Genomic DNA, 24,698 nt, shown 5'->3' on the forward strand with positions numbered 1-24,698 from the left:
TTAATTGCAGTCCGATTAAACACACACTAACGGTCAAATGTTTGGACACACCTTCTCATTCAGTGGTTTTTATTTAATTATTTTATACATTCTAGATTACTACTGAAGACATCAAAACTATAAAAGAATACATATTAAATTATGTAGTAAACAAAAAAGAGTTAATCTTCAGTATTAATCTACAATGTAGAAAATAATACAAATAAATAAAAAACATTGAATGAGAAGGTATGTCCAACTTTTGACTGGTAGTATTTATTAACTCATAAGGCAGAAGAAGGAGGACATGCATGTCAGAAAACATAGTGTGGATTAGCAGTTTTTTGTTTAGCGGCCTGTGGAGCACACTATCAGCAAGCAGAGAGCACTGAGAGGTTTTAGCTCAAAAAGTGCCGCCATGAGAAAGCCTGCTATGACGCTTAATGCCTGCTAGTCAGAACCTTCATCTTGTTTGTGAGCACGATACCACTTCACTATGAGCTACTGGCTGACGCTCTACGTTAAAACGAACGGTCCAAGTCACGAGACTGATACCAGTGGAACAGTTTATCACAAATTTTATTCAAAGCAGTGTCACTAGGACACAAGATGGCATTGACTGGGTTGACTTTGTTATTTATTAATCACTAATTGATAAGGCTGTTGATTAGTAATGAAGAAAACTAGTCAAAATGTGCTGTTTGCAGTGTACAGTATAAGATATTTTTCTGGTTAACAGTGTTCTGTTTAAGTTGTTAAGCTTTCATGGTTGGTAGAGGGCTACACTAAAATATGAAATTATCACTTAAATCACATTAATATGTTTTAATATGACTCTTCAAATCTATATTTCAATGTGAAGCAGGTCTTTGCTAGCCTAGCATCACTAGACAAATGTAAAATAGTCAAAACTGAAATTCGTTTTTAGCACTGTTTGTGTGTTTTGTCTCTTTATTGGCAAATTAATTGCAGTCAATATGAGTGAAAGACAAAGAGAAAGTCTCTCATCATGACTCTACATTATGGTCTAAGCCAGATAGTTACTAGTATGACTGATCATGTTTATAGTTACTATGATATCATTGTTTCATTGTTTTCCTCAGTTTTCATCAGTACCAGTACATTGCAGCACTTCTGGTCTGTAGTAGTGATGTTCCCACAGAGAATTATCAGCTCTATCTGCTGCTCCCCTCAGGGTTTATGGAGCTTTATAGTGGGTTTCAACTCTAAAGCTGTCCGGCCCACAACTTCGCTGGCTTGGTTAGCGCTCGCTGCTCACAGTCTTGTTTTCAGCAGCAGGAAGCTGTTTTCTTTGAAAAAGCTCTTAAAACCTTCAGTACACTACCTGCTCACCGCCAAACAGCTGACACAGTGGAGCATTTAGGATCAGCAGGCACTGCATCAAAGAGGATCAAATGTTTGCTTGTCCAAATATGTCAAAAAGCCTATAATTTCCATCGGCTGTACTTATTTTATTTTCACACGCCTGAGGCAGCTAACAGTTGGCAAAGACCTAAAGCAGCCATACACTGTAGGAGAGTGAATAGTGAACTTATATTTAACAGACGGTCAGAAAAATGATTCCAAATGACCCAATAATTACTGGTTGTATTTATAACAGCCATTAAGTTCACCTCACCAGCTTGGGGGCAAAATGTGAGTGATGTCTTTATACCTTGTTTGGCCAGAAATATCAGGTAATATCAGCTTTCATCAGTGGTAACATTTAGCTTTCATTACAGAATTGATTACCGAATTATCATTCTAAAATTAGGGAGGAGGTTTCAGTCTTTTGCTCGTGTTGCATCTCTGGATCTCTGAATATCTTTGAGTTGAAAAAAAAAATCAAATCTGATTTTGAACTGATTCGTAAATTCCAGAAATCGTCTATTGCAGGAGTGTCAAACATATGGCCCGTGGGCCAAAACCGGCCCTTCAGAGGGTCCAATATATCCCCTTTGCGCCCCGCAAGTCGTGTCCTTTTCCACAGTGTAAGCTGGACTTTGTAAAGAGGAAAAATTACAGAGAAGACATTAACTGCAGATTGTAAATTTGTAAAACTATAAATTTAAAATAATTTCTTGACCATGACAAGTTGTTTTGATCATAAAGTAAAATACTAGATTGTTCATTGTTCTTTTGTCATTTTGGTTCTCAATTTTTGTAATATTTTGTCTTGTTTTTGTTGTTTATTGTCTTTTTTTGTCTGACTTATCGTTGGTCTCATGTTTTTGTCGTTTTGTATTTCCTTTTTGTCTCGCTTGTGTTTTTTGTCTCATTTTTGTCATTCTGGGTTTTGCATTATTCATTGTTTTGTGTATTGTTTTGTGTTTTTTTTTTGTTGTCATGCTTGTCATTTGTATAATTTTTTTGTCTCTTTTCTGTTTTGTTTCGTATTGTCTCATTTTTTGCCGTTATGTTCACGATGTCATTTTGTGTCTCATTTTTGTAACATTTCGTCTTGTTTTTTGTTGTTTTTTGTCTTTTCTTGTCCGACTGTTGTTGTTTTGATCATGACTAAATGTTGTGTGCCTTTGTAGAAACACTGCGATCTGTAAATTGTAATGTGTAAATGATAAAGTGAGGCATATTATTGCATAAATTGAATTTATTTTTCTGAAGAAACTTCAGGTTGTTCATAATGTTTTGTTCATTAAATGTGAACATTTGAAGAACATACTTTTTTGCACGAAAACAAAGGAAAAATTTGGAGTTTTATGAGTTAATATGCTGCAATTTTACTGGTTTGGCCCACTTAAGATCAAATTGTGCTGAATGTGGCCCCTGAACTAGAACGACTTTGACATCCCTTGTCTATTGGATGTTGTTAATGCGTCCTTGCAAAGGAAAAGGTGGTGCAGTGCAGCACACACAGGACGTATAGCACACTCTGGAGTTATCCCCACTTTATCTTCAATTAAAGCAATCATCTGGTGCATTAAGGCTTTAATGATTTATAACAACCAATTCTGCAATACAAAGGTGATTCGTGAGTTCTTTGTATGCAATCATCGTGAGATTAACGTCGGTAAAGCGCAGCGCTGAACCACAGCACAAGCAAACAAGCCAATGTACACTTTGATCAGGTGGAGAAAATTACTGAGTCTATCCAATTTCAAAAGACCTGCATCTGTACAGCATTATGGGTAATTTGTTTGCTGGTGCAAGCGTTGTCGCACAGAGTGTAGCAGGAACAGCAGAATGAAGCACACACACCCTGAAAAGGTGGACCAATTTGTGATTGTTGGTGCTCAGTAAATAGTGACATTTACTGTTTGTGTGCCTCTAAATCACTGCGGTTTTCAAATGTGGAATCTGCACAGTTATGTCTGTCTTTTTGTTTGGTCAGACGGAAATGTTTATCAAGATCAGCAATTCAACGGACTAAAAACAGTGACTAGTTTATGACAGTGCTTTAGTGTAGGAGAGTGTAGATGGTGTTCCACCTTTCTGTCTATTGAATAGAGCAGGGGTGTCAAAAAACCGGCCCTCCAGAGGGTCCAATCTGGCCCATGGGATGATTTTCTAAAGTGTAAAAATGACAGGGAAGACATTAACTGCAGGTTGTAAATTTGTAAAACGATTAATTCAAAATAATTTCTCGAACATGACAAGTTGTGTTGATCATAAAGTAAAATACTAAAGTGCTCTTTTGTCACTTGATGTCTAATTTTTGTAATATTTTGTCTTGTTTTTGTTGTTTTTGTCTCACTTTTGTTGTTTGTCTCATGTTTTTGTCGTTTTGTGTTTCCTTTTTGTCTTGCTTGTGTTTTTTGTCTTATTTTTGTCATTTTGTGCTGTCCTTTATTCAATGTTTTGTCGTTTTGTGTTTTTTTTGTCTTGCTTGTGCTAGTCTACTTTTTTGTTGTTTTGTTTCTTGCTTTTGTCATTTTTTTGTCCGGTTTGTGTCATTTGTGTAATTTTTTTGTCTCGTTTTTGTCGTTTGTTCATTTTTTGTCGCTTTGTAACTTTTGTCTAATTTTTTTATCTCTTTTTTGTTTTGTTACGTGTCGTTTGTCTCAGTTTTTGTCATTGTGTCTTTTGTCAATTTGCGTCTGATTTTTGTAATATTTTGTCTTGTTTTTGTTTTTCTTGTCTTTTTTTGTCTGACTTTTGTCATTTTCATCATAAAGTAAAATATTATATCATTCAGTTCCAGATGTGACTAAATGTTGTGTTCCTTTGTAGTCACTCTGTGATGTGGAAGTTGTAATGTGTAAATGATAAACTGGAGCATAATATTGCTGAAATTGAACTTATTTTTCTTAAGAAATTTCAGGTTGTTCATGATGTTTCATAAAAAGATAATTCCTTAAATGTGAACATTTTCAGAATGTACTTTTTTGCACTAAAACAAAGGAAACATTTGGAGTTGTGGTTATTTATAGGTTATTTTGTTGTGATTTTACTGGTCCGGCCCACTTGAGATCAATTTGGGCTGAATGTGGCCCCTGAAGTAAAATGAGTTTGACACCCCTGGAATAGAGAATCAATTTTGAATTGAGACTCTATTATAAGAGACAACTGCTGAATGCTGGCCAAAACTACAAAAAATGAACCCCCACGCTGTTAAAAAGAGGAATTGCCTTTTGAGGCAAGGTTAGGCAAGAGGGCCTATTTCAAGTTTTCTAAAGCTGCAGAGTTAAATCTGGCAATGTCTAAGTCCAGTCCAAGTAACACACACAATACTACCTGCTACTCAATTCAAGGCTGCAGCTGACACACAAAGCCAAAAACTCAAAACTCCTACAACTGGAAACTAAATCTTTATGGATGTACATATGGATTTTCTGTTAACAGTGGAGTGAGGTTAAGCTTAGCTGTATATAATTCCTGCCAAAATGCTCTAATCCCTCAAAGTCAGAACCCATTTCGTTATCAACAGAGCAGCTTCGGGTTTCATCCTTTGATGACGCCATGAAGTCTTTGTTAGGAGGTTTTCATAGCTTTCAGCAACTTTCTGTCATGTTCGTTTTCTGAGATCACAGGAGGAAGGCAAGCTTTCTGTGCTGCTTCAGTGCTGAGATGTCCTGTTTATGTATTTTTAATGCTTTTGTGTTATATGTCGACGTCTGTCCTCTGTTGGTCTTTGAAGAAAACATGTAGGTGAGCTGCATTTATGCACATTAACTCAGATGAAAGGAGCCTAAATGATATCAGAGAGCACAATTAGTCATCAGAATTCATTTTCATCTCTGCTCTCTGATATTAATCATGTACAGTAACTGTGCAGCCTACAGCATTTTACAGAACGCAGGAATATTCATAACTTATTAGATCTAGAAACATAAAAACAAGCATTATGTAAGACTACAAATCCACCTACTTGATGTCCCACATATAGAAGCTATTTACAGCAGTGGAGATGGCGTTTAGAAAACGCCTGAAGATAGGGAAGACTTTATTTTGCATCTTGTTCACCCACACAAGTACACAATATGTCACAACTTGTGTGTCCCCTGGAACATGTTGTGCATGTTAATTATTGTATTGTTTTCTTATACAATAACAAAAATAGTTTTTTTGCCTAAACTTGAGGTCTTTATATTTATAGTTCCAATAGCAACACTTTTTCTCCTGTTTGTATGCATTATACAAATATTAACTAAATCTGGGGTGTCAAACATGCGGCCCACGGGCCAAAACTGGCCCTCCAGAGGGTCCAATCCGGCCCGTGGGACGACTTTGTCAAGTGTAAAAATTACAGACAAAACACTAACTGCACATTGTAAATTTGTAAAGCTGTAAATTTAGGATAATTTCTAGATCATGACAAGTTGTTTTGATCATAAAGTAAAATATTAGTTGTTCTTTTGTCATTTTGTGTCTCCATCCATCCATTATCTATACACCGCTTAATCCTCACTAGGGTCATGGGGGGTCTGGAGTCTATCCCAGCTGACTCAGGTGAAGGCAGGGGACACCCTGGACAGGTCGCCAGTCTGTCACAGGGCTACATACAGAGACAAACAATCACTCTCACATTCACACCTACGGGCAATTTAGAATGATCAATTAACCTCAGCATAATTTTGGACTGTGGGAGGAAGCCGGAGTACCCAGAGAAAACCCACGCATGCACAGGGAGAACATGTAAACTCCATGCAGAAAGATCCCGGGAAAGCCGGGACGCGAACCAGGGATCTTCTAGCTGCAAGGCGAAAGTGCTAACCACTACACCACTGTGCAGCCCCTCATTTTGTGTCTCATTTTTGTAATATTTTGTCGTTTTTGTTGTTTTTTTGGTCTCACTTTTGTTGTTTGTCTCATGTTTTTGTCATTTTGTTTCTCATTTTTGTCTCGCTTATGTTAGTCTACTTTTTAGTTGTTTTGTTTCTCGCTTTTGTCATTTTTGGTCTTGTTTGTGTCATTTATGTAATTTTTTTTGTTGTTTGTCCATTTTTTGTCGCTTTGTGATTTTTTTTGTCAAATTTTTTGTCTTTTTTTGTTTTGTGTCATTTGTCTAATTTTTTGTCATCTTGTGTCTGATTTTTGTTATATTTGGTCTTTTGTTGTTTTTTTTTGTCTGACTTTTGTCATTTTGGTCATAAAGTAAAATACTACATCATTCAGTTCCAGATATCTGTGACTAAATGTTGTGTTCCTTTGTAGACACTCTGTAATGTGGAAGTTGTAATGTGTAAATGATAAACTGGAGCATAATATTGCTGAAATTGAACTTATTTTTCTTAAGAAATTTCAGGTTGTTCGTGATGTTTTGTAAAAAGATAATCTCTTAAATGTGAACATTTTCAGAATGTACTTTTTTGCACTAAAACAAAGGAAACATCTGGAGTTATTTTTATATTTAGGTTATTATGCTGTGATTTTACTGACCCTGGCCCAGATCAAATTGGGCTGAATGTGACCTTTGAACTAAAATGAGTTTGCCATCCCTGAACTAAATAGTTAATCACATTATAATATATTTGTCAGCAGCTACAAGTCTCCTTCCTCCTCTGGGCAGCATATGTAGAGGCTAGTTTATACAGAACAGAACAACCCAGTTTGAATAATGTATCTTCATAGTGTAATTATAACTGCTGACAAATTCTGCACAATAAATAAGACTTAAAATATTCACATCTGCTTAAAACTGTATATTTATGTGTTGTAAACCACTGTGCTGCTATAAATGCTAAATGGTTTTCATTTTCAGTACTAATAATGTAGACTAAATGGCTAAATTCACACGCTAAAGGTTATAATTCAGTATTTTGCAAAGGATGCAGCCAGTATTTTTTAGTCACACTGTTTCCTCCTGCCCCTAAAAAACTATTTGTTTGATTTTAACGCCATCAATCATTTCTCGTACACGGTCGTCACCTTTTTCACAAGGATTCCAATGGTTATGTAATTCCAGAGTGAAACATTTCCAAAATAAAAAGCGATAATCTGACAGATAGAACCTGAAAGGAGGAAACGGCGTGTTTGATCCTGACAGTGCGCTCTGGTTCTGCCACGACCGACAGCACCGGCTCTCATCAAACTGGCACAGCCCTGCTGTCCCATGAAGCAGCTGCGTCTGAAAAAATAAACTGATGATGTTTTCAGGATGTCAGGAAGTACGACTTTACAGGCGCAGCAGACGTGTCGGGGAGTGCCAACTTTCAAAACAAGCCAAGATAATGGATGGACGTGAACAGATGCATAAATGCTCAATTTAAAATCTGAAACTCTGTATGTTTCCGAATGGCGAGGCTTTGGAGTTAACACATCATTCAACACGTTTCTGCCATGAACCTGGATTATTACTCATAGCCTCCTCCAAGCTAAACATGTCACTTCTGCTCAGTGGATTAATAACACAAAAACTCTCTTGCTGCTTAGTGATGGACAAACTGTTCTGGAGTAGTGTATCTTTTTGACTTTTATGAGGATGTCAGTGCATTGAAATGTTAATTTGTACCTCAATAGTCAGGCAGGTGGCTTGTCTCGTGTTGACAACTTAAAAGCTTCAGATTCAATCACCACAGCCGCCCGTGTGTCCATCAAACGTCTATCAGCTGTCCTTGAGTGAGACACTAAGCCTTTATCTGCTGATTCACTTCAAGTCGCCGTGGATACGAGTGCCAGCTAAATGCCTGTAAATTGTCAATGCTACGAACAAATATCTACATACATATAAGCTGCGCGCTCGATTTCCATTTAATATCTGTCTTCTGAGCATCATATGTGGCTGTAATAATCGCTAGTGGGGATGGATCACCTTCCAACACGACAGCCAGCCATTATCATCCATCCTTATCTCAACAACGATGAGACAGGCCTCCCTCTCCCTTTTTCTATCAGCGTCGCTCTCTGTTGCTCATTAATGATGAGGATTAACAGCGACACAGATGCTCTCCATCGTCAGTTTTACCATCATTTCTTTGCCTGTTTTTTTCTACCTTTTATTCCCCAAACACATTCCCAGTTCGACCAAACAATGCAACTTTGATTTACAAAAGTAACGTGATTTTGGAATGTGACTCGCACTTAAATAAATGAGAAAAATGTACCCATTAAGCTGGATTTATGATCGATACAAGGAGTTAAGAGTCTCGCCGTAAATGCTGTAGATTCTGATTTATAGTTCATACTAAAATTTCTCCTCCTGACAGCACCACTATGAGATTAGACGGATTTATTGTATATAGTGTGACTATATTATGCTCTTATTGTTGCACCCAGTAAAAAAGCAGACAAAGATCCAATTTAAATTCCTAGAGATCATTGTGACGTACTTAACTTCACCAAAGGCATCCAACAGAACAGATGAACAGAGGAACTTGCTACCAAATTTCTGGTATCTTTGTATGTCTGCTGGGAAGTAGCTACTGTTTGGCAGTTTTCTTGATAAAGGACTAGGAGCAAAAGTTCTGTTTCATTTTTCACGTGGGTTTGACAAAAGGTTAGGCAGTAACTCTTCTGAAAAAGCTGATTTAAGAAGCTCCTTTTCTTTCCAGTATGACCATAACTGGCGCTGTACCTTCTAGTCAGCACGCTCTACAGGTCCACAGGCTAAAACAAGGTGATTTATTTACACCAGAAGAGCTGAGAGGAGGGCTACATGAGTTACAAGAATGGCTAATATTAATATCCAGGCTTGTTGTTGCTCTCTCCCTCATTTTACTTCTTAATCTCTCCCTCTGTGAGTGATGCTACGCTGCCAGAGGATTGATGTACCAGATTAGACCTGCTGCGCTGAGCTGTAGTCAACTTCTATTAAAGCATTTTACCATCGAACCTGACACTTGATCCCCAGCGATCACAGAAAATGGATGATAGCGGAGGGAGGAAGTTTGTGAAAAAGAAAAAGCAACACACCAGTATGTGAAGGAAGCAGACAATGGCAGCTTAAACTCTTGGTGCATAACGTCTTAGCTTCTTTAAGACCAATTTTCAACATATGAAGTCTTCATCAGGGCAAAAATGAAACGAGAACATTCTGAGATTTATAACTTTTGTAATGTCTTGGAATTTTGTTGCTGCATTTTGCCCTTATGAGGACATTTTATATGAAAACAAAGCTAAATTACAAATGCATCAAGGCTATAAATGTGCTGCAGCCTTGTTTCATGTTGACACAGAAACACACAGGCATATGTTGAGCCAATGAGGTGCATTTGATCAGTTTGGAAAAAGTGCAAACACTGCAGGGCATCCGGCCACCCACGCAAACACAATGTACCTAGCTCTTTAAGCAGGGAGCCATTCTCTGACTTCCATCTCTCCTTTTTCTTCTCAGGACTACTCTTCCTCCTCTCCTTCCCTTTATCCTTCACTCCATTCTGCTTCCTCTTTTCTCCCTTCTGGGTTTTCTCTGCAGGGAGACACAGAAGACAGGCTCAGGTTAGGGATTTTGTCGGTTTATTCAATTTAAACTTGATTTAGCTGGAAAAGTGTCACTGAGCCTGAGGAGCAACTTCTTTTCAGGTGAAATTTAAGTCAGAAAGTAGCATCCAATTTAAAGTTGGAAAAATAGTGCAGAAAAGATGCACACATACATGCATGTTGTGCTTAATCAGAGAATGGGTTGGGTCAATATATAATTGCGGGACATTTTGTATCATACTTCACATTTTTGCTGTTTTCAGGCCTATAAATCAACATGGCCGCCTATAACCAAACACCACATGGCATTTTTAGACAAAGATTCTTCTAAATATTATATATGCAATTGAGTAAAATTGAAATTGAAAGTTATTTATAAAGATATTGATCCCCTGGACTACGAAAGTCCCTCAGTTACATACTGACCCGGACAATTTTTGAGTCATTTTCAATTAGTTTTATGTCAGCTTGGATCATTTCTTGTCATTTTGGATCATTTTTCTGTCTTTGGGAGAATTTTCAAGTCATTTAGGACAAACTTCATGTCATTCTGGACTAATTTTCTGTAATTATGGCTCATTTTCAAGTCATTCTGGATGGGTCAGTATATAATTGCAGGACTTTTTGTATCGTAGTTGACATTTTATTGATATTCAGTAACTTTTTTTTATTAATAAGTGATTGTTTCCATAATAAATAATTATGGAATTTGTAAAGACATGATCATAATGAACACAAAAAACATTTTTTTTTTAAATTTTAATAAAAATGTATACAAGATATATCCCATGGACTTCAAAAGTCCCTCAATTATATATTGACCCAAATCCATATGTAGCTCTATTCCATTACTGTTGTTTAATTTAGTATCATTTCAGTACATACTGTTTAACTCCAAAAAGCATCTTCATCATTATCAGCATTAATTCCTAAAAGACTTTTAGATCATGTGTTGACATTCAATTTAAAATCTTTTTGACAGTGGGATATACAGATAATTTATAAGAGGAATAATTTCCAAAGGAAGGAAAATAGGAAAGACAGGAAGTAAAGAGGGAAATGCTATTGTTAAGACTGTAACTTAAGCCATGAAGAAGTAAAGTTTACACACATTATTTACATGATCAACAGTTAAAGAGCAACATCATCAATTTTGGATGTCTTTCCCGCCATCTGGCAAAAATAATTCCAATATTTACTCTCTCTTTGCTGTGTTTTTGGTCTCCACCAGCTTGGGGCAAATCTGCGGCTCTTCAGCTGCTAAATGCTCCACCAGCTCGCTGCCAGCCCTGTCTGTCTGCTGTTTGTTGCTGAGAAGGTAGTGTACAGTGAATTTTGTGGGTTTTTCAGCTTTTTTAAGGAAGAAGTCTGCCTGCTGTGGCCAAAAATGAAGTCATGAATGTAGTGACAGTGAACCAGAATAGTACGATTGTAAACCTGGCAGCTAAACAATGAGCTGGAAACTCACTCCAAAGCTCTGGAAAGCAATAGGAAGCAGCAACGTCTGGTGATAATTCTCTGTAAGTAGGTGTAATATTGATTATTGCCCATTTAAATGTTTTATACTGACATCATTCTCAGCGAGCAACCAGCTTAATTAATTCTGAATGGATAGGTGGAGGTAGAGGCAGAGGTAAAAGCGGTGGAGGTGGATGTTGTAAGCCAATATGTGGTTGCAGGGGAGCGACCTGTTCAAGTTTCATTGACCCGTGGAAGGTGTAGACGGATTTGTTGTGTCAGTAGCTCCTTTCTGCTACCAAAACAAGAAGAATTATCGGAAAAGAAGTACAAATTCATGCCGAGATCCCAAACAAGATTCTTTATCTTTATCTTAAAGACAGAAAAAGGAATTTTTTGTTTGCAATTAATGTTATTCACAATTGATGTTTTTTTTTTTTTTTTTTTTTTACCCTGTTTGACAGAGTTATTGTGAGGTAACAGCCAACTGTGACTCACCTCCTGATGAGGTTTGGGGGTGCAGTTTATCCTCAGTAGCACATTTTCACTTCTGCTCTACCCAGATAAAAGCTAGATGCCCGGAATGCATATTAATGCTTGTCGTAAAGGCTGTTTAGCATTCCAGTTAAAATTTCAGGGTAACACTGTCCACGTGGACCCATGTGGCTTTGATTAACTTCACCTCAGGTTGCCTCGCTCAATAAAGCAGAGACTAGTTGTGGGGTTATCTGTATGTGGATCAGGGTGAAGCAATATTCTGCCTTTTTATATCATTATATTGTCATTATCAGAAATGGCCAAGGCTCCAGAGTGCGACTAAATGTGTTGCAGCGGTGTGGCCGACATTTAGCAGGTTTATGTCTGCATGTGAGGTCTGTGTTGCGCCACAGATTGGCGATTGTCTGCTCCAAGTTGCTAATTTCTCCTCTCCTGTCTGATGCTCTATTAAACTGTGCTGCTGTGCCTTTTGGTTTGACTTGCAGGTGTTTTTGTAGTTTGTCACTGGCCCGTATAACTGAGTTTTTGTGACATTTTTTTCATGATGGTATAGCCACGAGGGCTGCACAGTGGCTAGGTGGATAGCACTTTCGCCTTGCAGCTAGAAGATCCTCGGTTCACGTCTCGGCCTTCCCAGGATCTTTCTGCGTGGAGTTTGCATGTTCTCCTTGTGCATGTGTGGGTTTTCTCCGTGTTCTCTGGCTTCCTCTCACAGCCCAAAAACATGCTGAAGTTAATCGGTAACTCTAAATTGTTCGTAGGTGTGAATGCGAGTGTGATTATTTGTCTCTACAGTGTGGGCCGTATGTTTCCATACATAGGAAAATGTATAATGTATATTTTTTTATGTTTCAGATACCCTAGAAGATGTGTTTGACACTATCTTTGGGGGCACTTGAAGGCTACGGTGTATCAGGTGAAGACATAAAACATAAATCATCTCAAGGAAAGTATCACCAACACCATTATAAGCATAACTTCAACTGTGCTACGTATTAATATGTGTTTTGGTAACAATGGTAATCATATAGAGCACATTATATAAATAAAAACGGTTGTCCAACATAAAATGTTTATTTTTCCTATGTATGGAAACTTATGGCCCACTCTGTATATGTAGCTCTGTGATAGATCGTTACCTGTCCAGGTGTCCCCTGCCTTCACCCTAAGTCAGCTGGGATAGACTCCAGCCGCCCATGACCCTAATGAGGATTAAGTGGTGTATAGACAATGGATGGTATAGCCACGTACTTTTTGCACAACATTTTGTCTTATTAGAGTCAATAGTGAATACAACTGTGTCTTTTTGGATGTTTTAATGTCATTGGAGCATTTCATTGTTAATTTTAAATCCTGATAATGCCGTTTATTGTTATTTGTCTACTTGCCGTATGTCTGTTGCTTAGGTCTTGCTGTCAGACCAGTATTATCTTATCTCAACTGATTTGCCAGTCACAAACACTGTCAGCGCTGATATCAAGTTTGAGCAGAACTATACGGGGTGTTGGGTTACTTTGGGTTTGGTGAGGGGTCAGCAGATTGTTTCATTTGGGAGGGGCAGGACAGCTGCTTCCACTAATTATGAATGCACTGTTGACCAATCAGTAATAAACCCCCCATTAGTCCCTGCTGCTAACTCCACATCCTTTGTCTGTGCACATTGTCAGCTCTTTTGTGCTGTCCTCTTGTGGGAGCGGAGCTGGAGCGGGCAGCTTATTACATGGTGGCTTTTCTTTTTCATTAGTTCTTGTCGGAACAAATCTCAGAGAGATCAGGGCGTGTCACGGCCTCTTCTTCATAACAAAACAGCACAGAAGTTACATTACGCAGTTATTATTGCGGCAGCAAAAGGTGAAGCTTTTTTGCTTATGAGGCCCACCAGCTTTGCCAAAATAAAGTCAAGATAGTGTTAAAAGCTCCAATATATCCGAGTGTTTTTCTCTAAATGAAAACCGAACAGCCTGGTCCATCTTTAAGACAGACTTCTGTATATGTATACACAAAACACACACACACACACCACTTGTTTGTTGTATTCAGGTCTGTGAACATGCTGACACACACACACCCACACCCACACACACCCACACACCCACACACACACACACACACACACACACACTGTATGACATGTAACAGAGCCTTGCAGAGCTCCATCCCTGCTGTGAGCTGTCCTCTCACTCCAGGAGACCTGGCTCACTCCCTCCAGCTGAGAGTGAGGCAGGTAACACAACAAACACTGATAGGTACACATGATGAAAGACAAAATAATAACACCTGACAGCAGCCATATGTAGTCGGACGTGTTAGCCCTGCAATGAATACACAATTGGAAACTTTGTGGTAAAGAAGCGTAAGAGATCAATGTATTGGTGCAAACCGGTTGTATTTGATGGTTTTGCAGAAGAAAAGATTTTGTTAAGGAGAGACGAGCATGATGAGAGGAAAATTAGGTAATAAAAGCAAAGTTAAAAGTTGTCTAGTGTTATGTACACTCAAGCTTACACACATATTTACTTTAACCCTCGTGTCGTCCTGCATGTCAAATTGACCCGTTTTAAAGTTTGAAAATGTGGAAAAAAAAAATATTTTCACAGTGAAACTTCTGATGTCCACATTTTCAACATTTTTGGGAAATCTTTGAACAGTTTTTGGTGGAAAAAAAGAAATGTTGAAAATGTTCCTTTAAGAACATTAAAAAAAAAATCAACCTAAATCCAGCAAATTTCACTGGATTTATGTAGATTTTTATGTGAACGTTCTTAAGAGAATATTTGAAGTTTTACTGATATATATGGAATCACTTTAGATATTTTTAGGATTTTTTTGGAAGATTTTTATTCATTTTTTGAAAATATTTACAAGAATTTTCTTGCCAAATCGGGGATTTTTTTTTTTAAAAATAAAGCTTTTAAGGGAAATTTTTAAGGACTATTGGAATTTTCTTCCTGAAGGTTTTACAAATTTTCAGAAATTTGGGGAATTTTTTTGCTGAATTTCTGGATTTTTTTCAGACAAGGAAACAATATTTTCTGGTTCCCATAAATGAGGACAACAGGAGGGTTAAATAATATCCAATGTTTAAAGTGACTATAATCAAATGTGTAGTACAGTTTAATCGTTTGTTAATTGTTCCATCTTTAAAAATAGTTCTAAACTCCTGAGATGTAACATTTCATTACTACTTGTTTTCTCCTCCCAAAAGTCTAAACCCTAAAGATACTCAGTGTGAAGTGATTAAAGCCAGTCATGAAAAAAATATTACCCAAATGATCGATCAATCATCAAAACAGCTGCACATTAATTTTCTTTCATCCAATCTATTAACTGGCTCATGATTTCAGCTCCAAGTTCAGCACCGTTGTTAATTATGACACAATTCTACTGAAAGAACAATGACTGATTAGTGCTGAGCTCTACATTTACCGGATAACCACAAACACATGCATGTCTGCACACACAGCATGTAAGGAAGCAATGCAGTCACACTCCAGTGAGTCTCACATATACAGCACAGCGATGATCTCTCTCGCTCATTCACATGACATGGGAGGCCCTTAATGTTGGGATGTCTTGTTGTAACAGGCTCCTGCTGTTTACACAAACAAGAGAGTCATGACTGCACGGCTCAGTAGCTCTCCTGCTGCTGTGTGTCTTGTTTTTATATTCATATGTATCTGCACTCGCATGCATCAGTACAGCAGGTGACAGCTGCAGGTTGATTACAGCTATAGAAGGGGTTTAAAAAAGCTGATTTTGTTTGTGTGCGTATCGCTTTGTAGTCACTGTTGGGTGAAATAGTCGACTTGGAGGATCTGACACCAACAGCAAGTTTACCAGTTAAAACAATATCAGTACAGCTTTTTATTGGTGTAACATTAAATAATATATAGCCATAATGCAAAGAAAAAAGAAAATTATATCATAAAAGTATAATTTAGTGCAGTTGTCCTTATGACTGGATGGAGACATGTTGACTCTGCACTCTGCAGCTTAAAGTAGCACATTAGATACTTAAATATCTGGATTTTGTTCCATAAAACAAACTATAGCCATGCAGTAGGGTCTGTGAAGATGTAAGGGTTTATTTAGGCACAGCAGTAGGGCTTTGAGCGCAAAATACGAACTCAAACTATGTCTGAGGCTGTTTCTGTTAGTTTTGCAGGTCATGAATCAAAGGATGAGGTGAATTTTTGACTTGATGATGGAGCTACATTAAACATTTTTGATATCACAGTTATTACAGTTCATCCTGAAGGGAACTTTAAGTGAGAATCCCAGTTTAATTTAATTTGGTGTTGTGCTAACTTCAGTAGAAATTTGTAGAGATTTGAGAAAAAGCAGAGTTGTACATAAATGTTTAGACATGTTCATAGCAGAAAGACATTTCTTCCTCAGTCGGCAGTAAATGCAGGAACACCACCAGGTTCACTGTCTTTCAGGACGTCTTGTCTTTGTGCCTCTATCCTCCAGATCTCGTCTTCTGTTTGATTTAGCTTTTCATCTTCGGACTCTGTTCCGAATTAATATAGCCAACCGGATTACTATTCCAGCGGTCAGATCACTTAATAAGTTTCCTCAGATGGAGATCTCTTCTGCAGTTAGCAAAATGTGCATTTCAGGTGGCTAATTTTTGTGTTTACTTTGAGTCAGACTGAAAAAAAATCACCTTTTTTTCTTAACTCATAACTCTTTTATGCAACTCCTTGTTTCCCCAAACCTCTACACTGACGGTGAAGAGTGCACATTTAATATGACCCACAAAGACACTAAAACCACAATAATGGGGAATACACCAGGTGAAGTAAACCAGGATTTAATGTTGGTATCAGATTTTAGTGCAATGCATTCAATAGCTGTTGAGATATTTCACTCAAAGTTGCAAAGAATAATTTCATGGTGTACAAGATTAAAAGTCAGGATGTTGGCAAAGTGTGTCATGAATGTCAAAGCAAAATCATTTATCTCCATCTATCTGGTAGTTGTTGAGTGATTTGAATCTGGACCAAAGAGATGGGACCGATTACTGCTACTAACATACCTACTGTAAGATAAAGAATGCTTCATTTTATGGAAAAACTACAGGAGTATGTCATAGCTTTTCTCTCTCCTATAGTACAGTTGCTTTTTAAAACATGTGTGTGTTGGTTAGCACAGTACATGCCTAAATTGTGTGTGTGTGTGTGTGTGTGTGTGTGTGTGTGTGTGTGTGTGTGTGTGTGTGTGTGTGTGTGTGTGTGTGTGTGTGTGTGTGTGTGTGTGTGTGTGTGTGTGTGTGTGTGTGTGTGGCTGTCATAGCGAGCAGTAGGCTGTCCTCATGCTTACTTTAGCATGGAGGAGCAGGACATGCATGAATGGAGCTGAGAGAGACCAGAGAGAGATTTCACACTGAGACGACCTCCCTCTCTCTCTCTCTCTCTCTGTTTGTGTGTCTGTGTGCAAAAGAGAAGAGTGTGAAAGTATAGTTCAGTGAGAGTCCAGTGCTTCACGTCGAGCAGGAAAGAAAGCAAAAGAAAGAAATTTACCGTGTGCTCTGTGCTTATGCCGGCCTGAAAAGCTCCCATTTTTTCCTGAGCGATGTTTATGTTGATAGAGGACTTGATGCTGTCGACATTTAATAATTAAAATGTGAGGTGAAGTGAAAGAATAACCTTGATGTGGAGATAGACAGCATGCATTCTGATCAGGAGGATGAAACTGAAGGGAATAAGGTTTGGAAGGATGCTTGGAAATGTCTTCTTATGGAAATTATAAATATGACAAATTTATCAGAGCCTTTAAATTAGTGCATGCACTGAGCACAAGTGAAACAGACCAAAAACCTAAAAGAAACCAAAGTAAGAGCAGATTTCTAGATGTAAAAATCTGTCTGTTTGATGCAAGTTTGAAAGATTTTCTATATAAAAACATACCTCCAGTCAGACATCTATGTAAAACTTTACTTTCCACCAGTTTCTTCGCTCCTCAAAGTGAAAAAAAAGTCTCTTTTTTATGTCGAGGTCATATATTGGTTCAGCTACAAGACGACATCCTTATCACTGCCAGATGTCTTTCAAGGAAACTACAGAGAGCTTCTACAGTAGGTGCTTCCTCACTTGGCTTGTAGCTGTGCATCAAAAACAAAGCTAACATCCTTCCTGTCTCTGGTGTTTGGAGTCTGTGAAAAACACCCTGAAATGCATACACTGTACCAGATTAAGAGAAAAAGTTTGTCCTAATTTATTTATTTATCAGATTAGAGAAATTAGAGTAAATCAACAGTTCAGAAATCTAATTGTGTTTTCATTCAGATGTTTAACTCTAATAGTTTACCTGCAGAAGAAAGGACCTTTGTGGCTGATCAACAGATAATTGAAGAAAGATGTCTCATCCAGGGAGTTTGAACTGTTAATGAAGCCAATTTACATCAAATCTTTTCACTGCAGTGCTATGCTTTGCATGAGTGTCGCGCTTGCACTTGTCAGCATCTAGTCAATAGATAAAGTCAAGATTCATAAATTCATTGTAATAAATACTTGTGTATCTGGAAGGTCTAGATTTGAATCAGTCAGTATTGAGGTAAAACCTACGCCACGAATACAAAAAAACAGTGAAAAGCACGAGGCAGGTGAGGGATACAAAAAAATGTCCAAGTCAGTGAACACCTCCTGAGGTGGTCAGAACAATACATTTGCACATTGATTTTTTTTAAATATACCTGACGGCTATCTGGGGCAAGGCACTACAAATGAGTAAATATAAGGTAAATTTAATGTTAAACCTAGAATTCTTTCATTTTGATTATATATGTTGCTTTTCTGTGTGCAGAAGCTGTCCTGCATGCCTGTTTCTCCTGGAAGAGATATCCCTGTTTGGTTGTTTTTTTCTGGGGTCTGGAGTGGGTGTCAAATGACTGTACAGATTGTAAAGCCTCTTGAGGCTTGAGGATGTGGAAGTACTGCGAAGGATGTAGGAGTGCTGTATGACTGTATGAAAGTCTTCTTTTTATAAAGCGGATTTGTAAAAGAGTGCAGGTACTTCTACCAGACACTTCTCCCCCTTTTTCCAATTTATTTTATGGCTGTTGCTGAAACTGCAGAGGCCATTAACGCCAGGGGATCTTTGAGGGAGCTCCCAGAGGGAACGCTGCTTCACACAGCTTCTAAATTGTAATTTCTTTCTTTTTTTGTTTTGACAGGAGCACCATCTTATCCTCTGATCTCCCAGGGACCATTTTTCAACATTTTTCCCTTTTTTCCCCCTAATCTGATCTTGTTCTTTTATATGTTCTACAGCTTGGAAAAGGAGGAAAACTAGTCTTGGGGTTTTCAAGGACGCCTGCAGGCTCTGCTTGAATGTGTGGAAACTTTCCCCCTGCAGGTTGTAATCTCTGCACAAATCCAACTATCAGCAGTGGAAACCTTTTTAAACATGTTTTTGTCAGATCTGTGCTTTTTCCCCTCTTTTGTCTTTACATTCTGCTGCTGCCTTTCTCTCCAGCTCTGCAATATTATCCTTCCCTCCAAGCCTCCTTCCCACTCTTGTTTAGAAGGTGCAACAGCACCGGGGGATTCGTCTTTTTGAAGTGTATGATTAATTTTCCCTCTTTCTAGGTGCACTGAACTGCAGCGTGTGAGTCTGTGTGTGTAGCCACTGTCCCATTTCTTACCTGAGCTCATTAGTGCAATGTGAGAAAGTTTTTTGTTTCTCCCTGACTGTCTCTTCCTCCCTCTCTCCACCTTCTCTACTGTCCTTTCACACTTTCTCTCTCATTGTCGTGTCTCACATCTCCCTCTCTCCTTCCACTCACTCTTTCATCCCATTTCCTTCTTGTTCCCTTCCATCCTCTCCTTCCTCCATCCTTGTTTTTTTTCTGTCTTCCTCAAATTCTTCCACACATACACACTCTTGCTGAAAGCAGATCAGTGAGGCCAATACTAACCACTGTCAGCTTGTCACGGTTGGGTTTGAGCCAGAATATAAATGTAGTGCACTTTCTGCATAACATTAACACAATGTGTGTGTATGTGTGTGTTTTCAAGAAGAAAGCCTACCTACAGTACAGACTGTGACTGAACCTGTATTTTTTAAAAAACAGAAAACATTACCAGCAGAATAATGTGCTACAACCCTGTAAACCTGTGCTCACAGATGTGTGTATAAATAAGATTATAGCAAAGAAGAACGTATCAGTGCTGCCTGAAGCAAATAAATCAGTTTTCACCTCCATGCAGGGGAAATTCTATTGGGCCCTTATGAGGCGCGATCAAGAAGTTCAAAGACTGTGTTTATTAAAAGCAAATTTAAAAAAAAGGTAGTCTGGTTGTGCAGTGATGCACTGCTCCAAACGCTCCTGCAACACTTTCAATGAGACTTGAAGTGACATTTTGCAGGCATGTCAAGCACAATCTGGAACACAAACTGAATCTCCTTAATCATGCCAAAACTGCATTAGGGTCAAAATATAATTGAGGGACTTTTGAAGCCCATGGGATATATCTTTCATAAAAAGTAAAAAAAAATCTAACGTTTTTTTATGTTCATTATGATCGTGTCTTTACAAATTCCATCATTATTTATTATGGAAACAATCACTTATTAATAAAAAGTGACTGGATATCACTAAAATGTCAACTAAACAACCGTCCAAATTTAATAACAACCACCTTCTAATTAGCTACACAATAATATAATGAGCTTATTAAAAAATTATTTGGATTGTGTTCTTTTTATTAAGTTGAGATAATCAGGACAGGTATTTCTTTTTTTTTTTGGCAATATATCAAATTTTAGTTTGAAAATAACAAATTGTATCTGTGTCCAAGAAATCACTTTCAACTAAGTTATCCATTACAAAAACACCTCTCAAGGAAGTGTGTTAATTCCAGATCACATGACCTGCTCCACATGATGTCATTTCCTCCTGAAGAAAAGACTGGCCAGACTCCAAGGCTTTCTGAGTTATTTAATATAAAGTAGTGTGTGAGTCAAGTGTGGATTTATGGCATGTCAACAGGTTTACTACAATATCTTTATAAATAACTTTCAATTTCAGTTGTATATATAATATTTAGAAGAATCTTTCTGTAAAAATGCCATGTGGTGTTTGGTTATAGGCAGTCATGTTGATTTTAGGCCTGAAAACAGCAAAAAATGTCAACAATGTTACAAAAAGTCCCGCAAATACATATTGACCCCACTACTTGAATTTCACTTTGGGGAAGAAGACGTACGGAGCGAGCAGGGCCAGTGGGGATTGATGATTGTGTTGCTGTAGCCAAACAAAATCAATGTGTAATCAATGTGCTATGAGCAGACACAAGCCACAGTTCAGATCGTTTAATGTGACAGTAGGCAAAGACAGTCCAACCCTGGTAGAGGAATTCCACGTGAAGACAGTCACACTTCTCTCAGATTTGCCTCCTGCCTGCTCTCTAAAGTGAAACTAAGGCTAAAGGATTGCTGTTTTAGCACAGTTTAGAAGATTTACAGATGATGTTTGATATGTTAACAACACGGGACTTCCAGGAAACTTTGCAGGAGTTCTGAGATCGTTTTAAATCAGTATTAATCAGCATTTGACTATCAAATACTTAACCGTCACTGGATATTAAACCTGAGCCAGATCAATCGTTTTAAATGCTTTAGAAAGGCTGGAGAAGGTTTAACCACAGGTCCAATAAATTCCCGACACTGAAATATTAACCTTGTGTTGTCATATTGATGGTGAGAACACAGAGCGGATAATGTGACCTTTTGAAAGGCAAAAAAAGTCAAACCAGAACATTGATCTGCATCTAACTGATAAATACATTTACATGCTGAAGCAACAATTTTATGGCCCCCAGTGGAGATATTATTCTGAAAGGCATTGTAAGGAAACATATTTGGATGTTTAGATAATTCTTGGGAAAATATTTTAGTTCATTCAGTCCCTCCAGGAATTTGCAATGCTGTGATCGCAACAATTAATGCAAATTCAACCAATCTCCATGAATTCTGTGTGATCTTGCAATTTTGTCCAATCACTGCAACTTTTCCACAATTCTGTTCGGCCTCCCATGAGTTCCACCAATCATAGCAGTCCCCAGTGCAAACGTAATGCACGTACGTCACCAAATTCACTTCAATGTTTCTGGTTTGAAGATGCAGACATGTTTGATTCTAATGTCTGTCATTTACCAACAAAAATTACTGCTGAAGACCGTCAAAAACAATTCCCTGATGTTCTCCATGAAAGTGGAGCTAAACTGTTTAGCACCCGTGCAATATTGTGGTGGAATACAAACAAAAATCATCAATTGACAAACACTTTTCTACCACGAAACACATTAGGAGAACGGCTGAAAGGAGCGGACCACAGACCAGACAAAACACCAAGATGGAAACTGTAGCTTCCAGATCTGTTGGAGCTCTGAAAGAATGAAGGGAAGTTAGATCAATTAATGACGTGACAAGCCATGAGCGTGTGTGTGAACACGTGTGTCCTAGGATGTGAAATTAAATTTTTAAGCCAATGACAGATATGTCCAAATATGACTCGTTCAATAGTTAATGATTATTTTGTGTCTTAAATCTACCAACCACTTCATGTTAAACCAGTAAATGGCTGCTGCTAATTTCCCACTGTGGTGTCACAGGTGTGTAAATGGGTCGGAACATGTTAAAGAATTCATTTAGGAATAAATATTGTCAATTAAAATGTTGAAACATGTTCAAAAAGCTGAAAAAACACAACTTTTTAACAGCTGTCACAGTCTCCCGCAATTTCATCTCAACAAATACGCTCAAAACACCACAGCTTACATCACAATTTTTTAGAAAAGCTGCCGTCAATTCAGGGATTTTAGGCCACAACAATCTAAAAAAAACTCCCCCAAAATCCTGGAGGGATTGCTCATTATTGATGCTTCATGTAATATCCTTTACACAGTTGGTCTTGTTGGGTGTTGAGTCACTGTGTTGAGTTTCTGCTGATGTTATCATTAGTAAATTACTTGCTAGAAAATGACATCAGATACATTTTACTACTTTGTACTTTCAGCATCATGAAGCTTCTCTGTCTACATGCTGGGCTTCAGGGATATTGACCGGCCGCCTGCCTGCCTGCCTGCCTGCCTGCCTGCCTGCCTGCCTGTCCGCCTTGCTGGTAGCGTGACACGAGCAACCCCCAACATGACAGATAAACATGACAGACAGACAGGCGGACTGGCAGACGGAGCGTGGATGACGGAAGAAGGACTATGAGAGACAGACAGGCAGACAGAGGTTAGCGGTTCTGTTTTCGGTGGGTTAGAGGAGAGATGTGAGTTTTCACATGGAAACAAACCCGGAGGGATGTGAGGGGAGGGAGGATAAGCTCAGGGTAGCTAAAGGGTTCTGGAAAACTCATTTTTACAGTTGTAAAAGCCTTCTGTGCTGCTCACAGTGGATGTCAGATAATTAAATACTGGCAATACAAAAATGCATTCAAGTGTGAGCGTCATCACTGTATTGAGAGACAGTATTTATGATGCTCAGCTTACTGTGTTCTAGGGCTGCAGCTAACCATTAATAAAGACAATTATCTATAGTTGTGAGGTCTAAAAAATGATTGATAAATAGTGAAAAATGGTCCACCAAGTCCTCTTTTGTCCACAACCCAAAGATATTGAAGTTTGCCGTCATAGACAAGTAAAGAAACCAGAAAATTATTACATTTATGAAACTGGAATCAGAGAACTTAGATTAAAATTGAAATGAAAGTACAACAGTTAACTGATTAGTCAAATTTCAAAATAACTGACAATCATTTGAACAGCCGACAACAGATCAATTAAAAAGCTCATTGCTGAGGCTCTAATAATATAAGGCTTGTTCACAAAATCTCAGGCATTACTACAGCTCACGTCACCTGTGTTCTTGTAATATTAATATTTCTTTTGAATCTTTCCTTTAAAACATTTTTTAAAGGAAAGGCCTTAATGAATGTTTGATAATGCGTCTCTGTTTTATGGTTCCATTTGTTTCCCTTCTGTTTAATGACCTCACTGTTTTATGTTCTCCTTGTTTTTATGCTCTCCAGCTGCTTCTATGATTTTTTGATATTTTGACTCATTTTGTTATGAGTCTTTTTAATTATATCTGTAAGCACTTTGTAACTTTAAGAGAAAATGCTTTATAAATAAACTTTATTACATATTATTGTCTTCCCACTCAGCTACTGCGGCAACTCAGACAGGTCTGTGATTAAAACTTACTCTGGTAAGCTTAAAATAAGGCGGTAAAATGTCAGAGTTACTCAAGTTGAAAGCAAGTGTGGGCTGTTTTCTACGATGTAAAAGAAAAAAATTCCTGTAAATAACAACAAAACAAAACAGAAAATCTGGCAGCCAGGACACGTGTAAAACAAAAAAAAGGAAAAGGGGAAAAAAAAGCAGAAAGAAATAGCGAACATCTGTGAACAGAATGTAATTACTGTGAAATACTGTGAAAATAGTGTAATTTTGAAAACACAAAAGTAGAAATGACCATTTATACAAATATGAAGTTTTGATATGGAAGTTTTGGCCTTTTTACCAGTTTATATAAGGTTAACATGCAAATGAATATATTTTTTCTAGGATTTTACTAGTTATCTGTAATTTAACAAAACACAGGAAATCTATAAAATAACAGTTACAATGTAATAAAGTACATAATTAAAAATAAGGAGAAATATCTGTAAAAATAATTCTATTTTTTGATAATTCAAATGCTGTGAATACAGTGAATTTGTTGTAGCCTGTTTTTTTTAAACTAGGTATCTGTAATTTAAGAAAACTGTGAAAATCTGTTAATAAAAGTAAACTGACCAAAAAAAGTATTTCACAAAATGTGTTTTTTGTTGTTGTTGCATGAGCTGATTGCATTTTAAATGTCAGTATTGCAGTCAGTCATGTTCATGTAATTATGCAAAGGCCAAACCATGATTAATATTCAATTAACTG

General features: G+C 37.7%; 1 protein-coding gene across 3 annotated transcripts in view; it reads right to left on the reverse strand.

Moving 5' to 3' along the window:
- Positions 1–24,698, reverse strand: part of jade2 (jade family PHD finger 2) — a 253,676-nt gene that overhangs the window by 27,357 nt on the left and 201,621 nt on the right. For 2 of the 3 annotated variants that reach the window (XM_023286081.3, XM_035955385.2), the window contains one exon: positions 9,653–9,784. The exons of the other annotated variant lie outside the window; for it this stretch is intronic. In XM_023286081.3, the coding sequence (XP_023141849.1) occupies positions 9,653–9,784 (132 nt within the window). The remainder of the gene's footprint in view (positions 1–9,652; positions 9,785–24,698) is intronic. 3 annotated transcript variants of the gene reach the window in all.

This window comes from Amphiprion ocellaris, chromosome 14, assembly GCF_022539595.1.
Source record: "Amphiprion ocellaris isolate individual 3 ecotype Okinawa chromosome 14, ASM2253959v1, whole genome shotgun sequence".
In the NCBI taxonomy this organism is placed as follows: Eukaryota; Metazoa; Chordata; class Actinopteri; family Pomacentridae; genus Amphiprion; species Amphiprion ocellaris.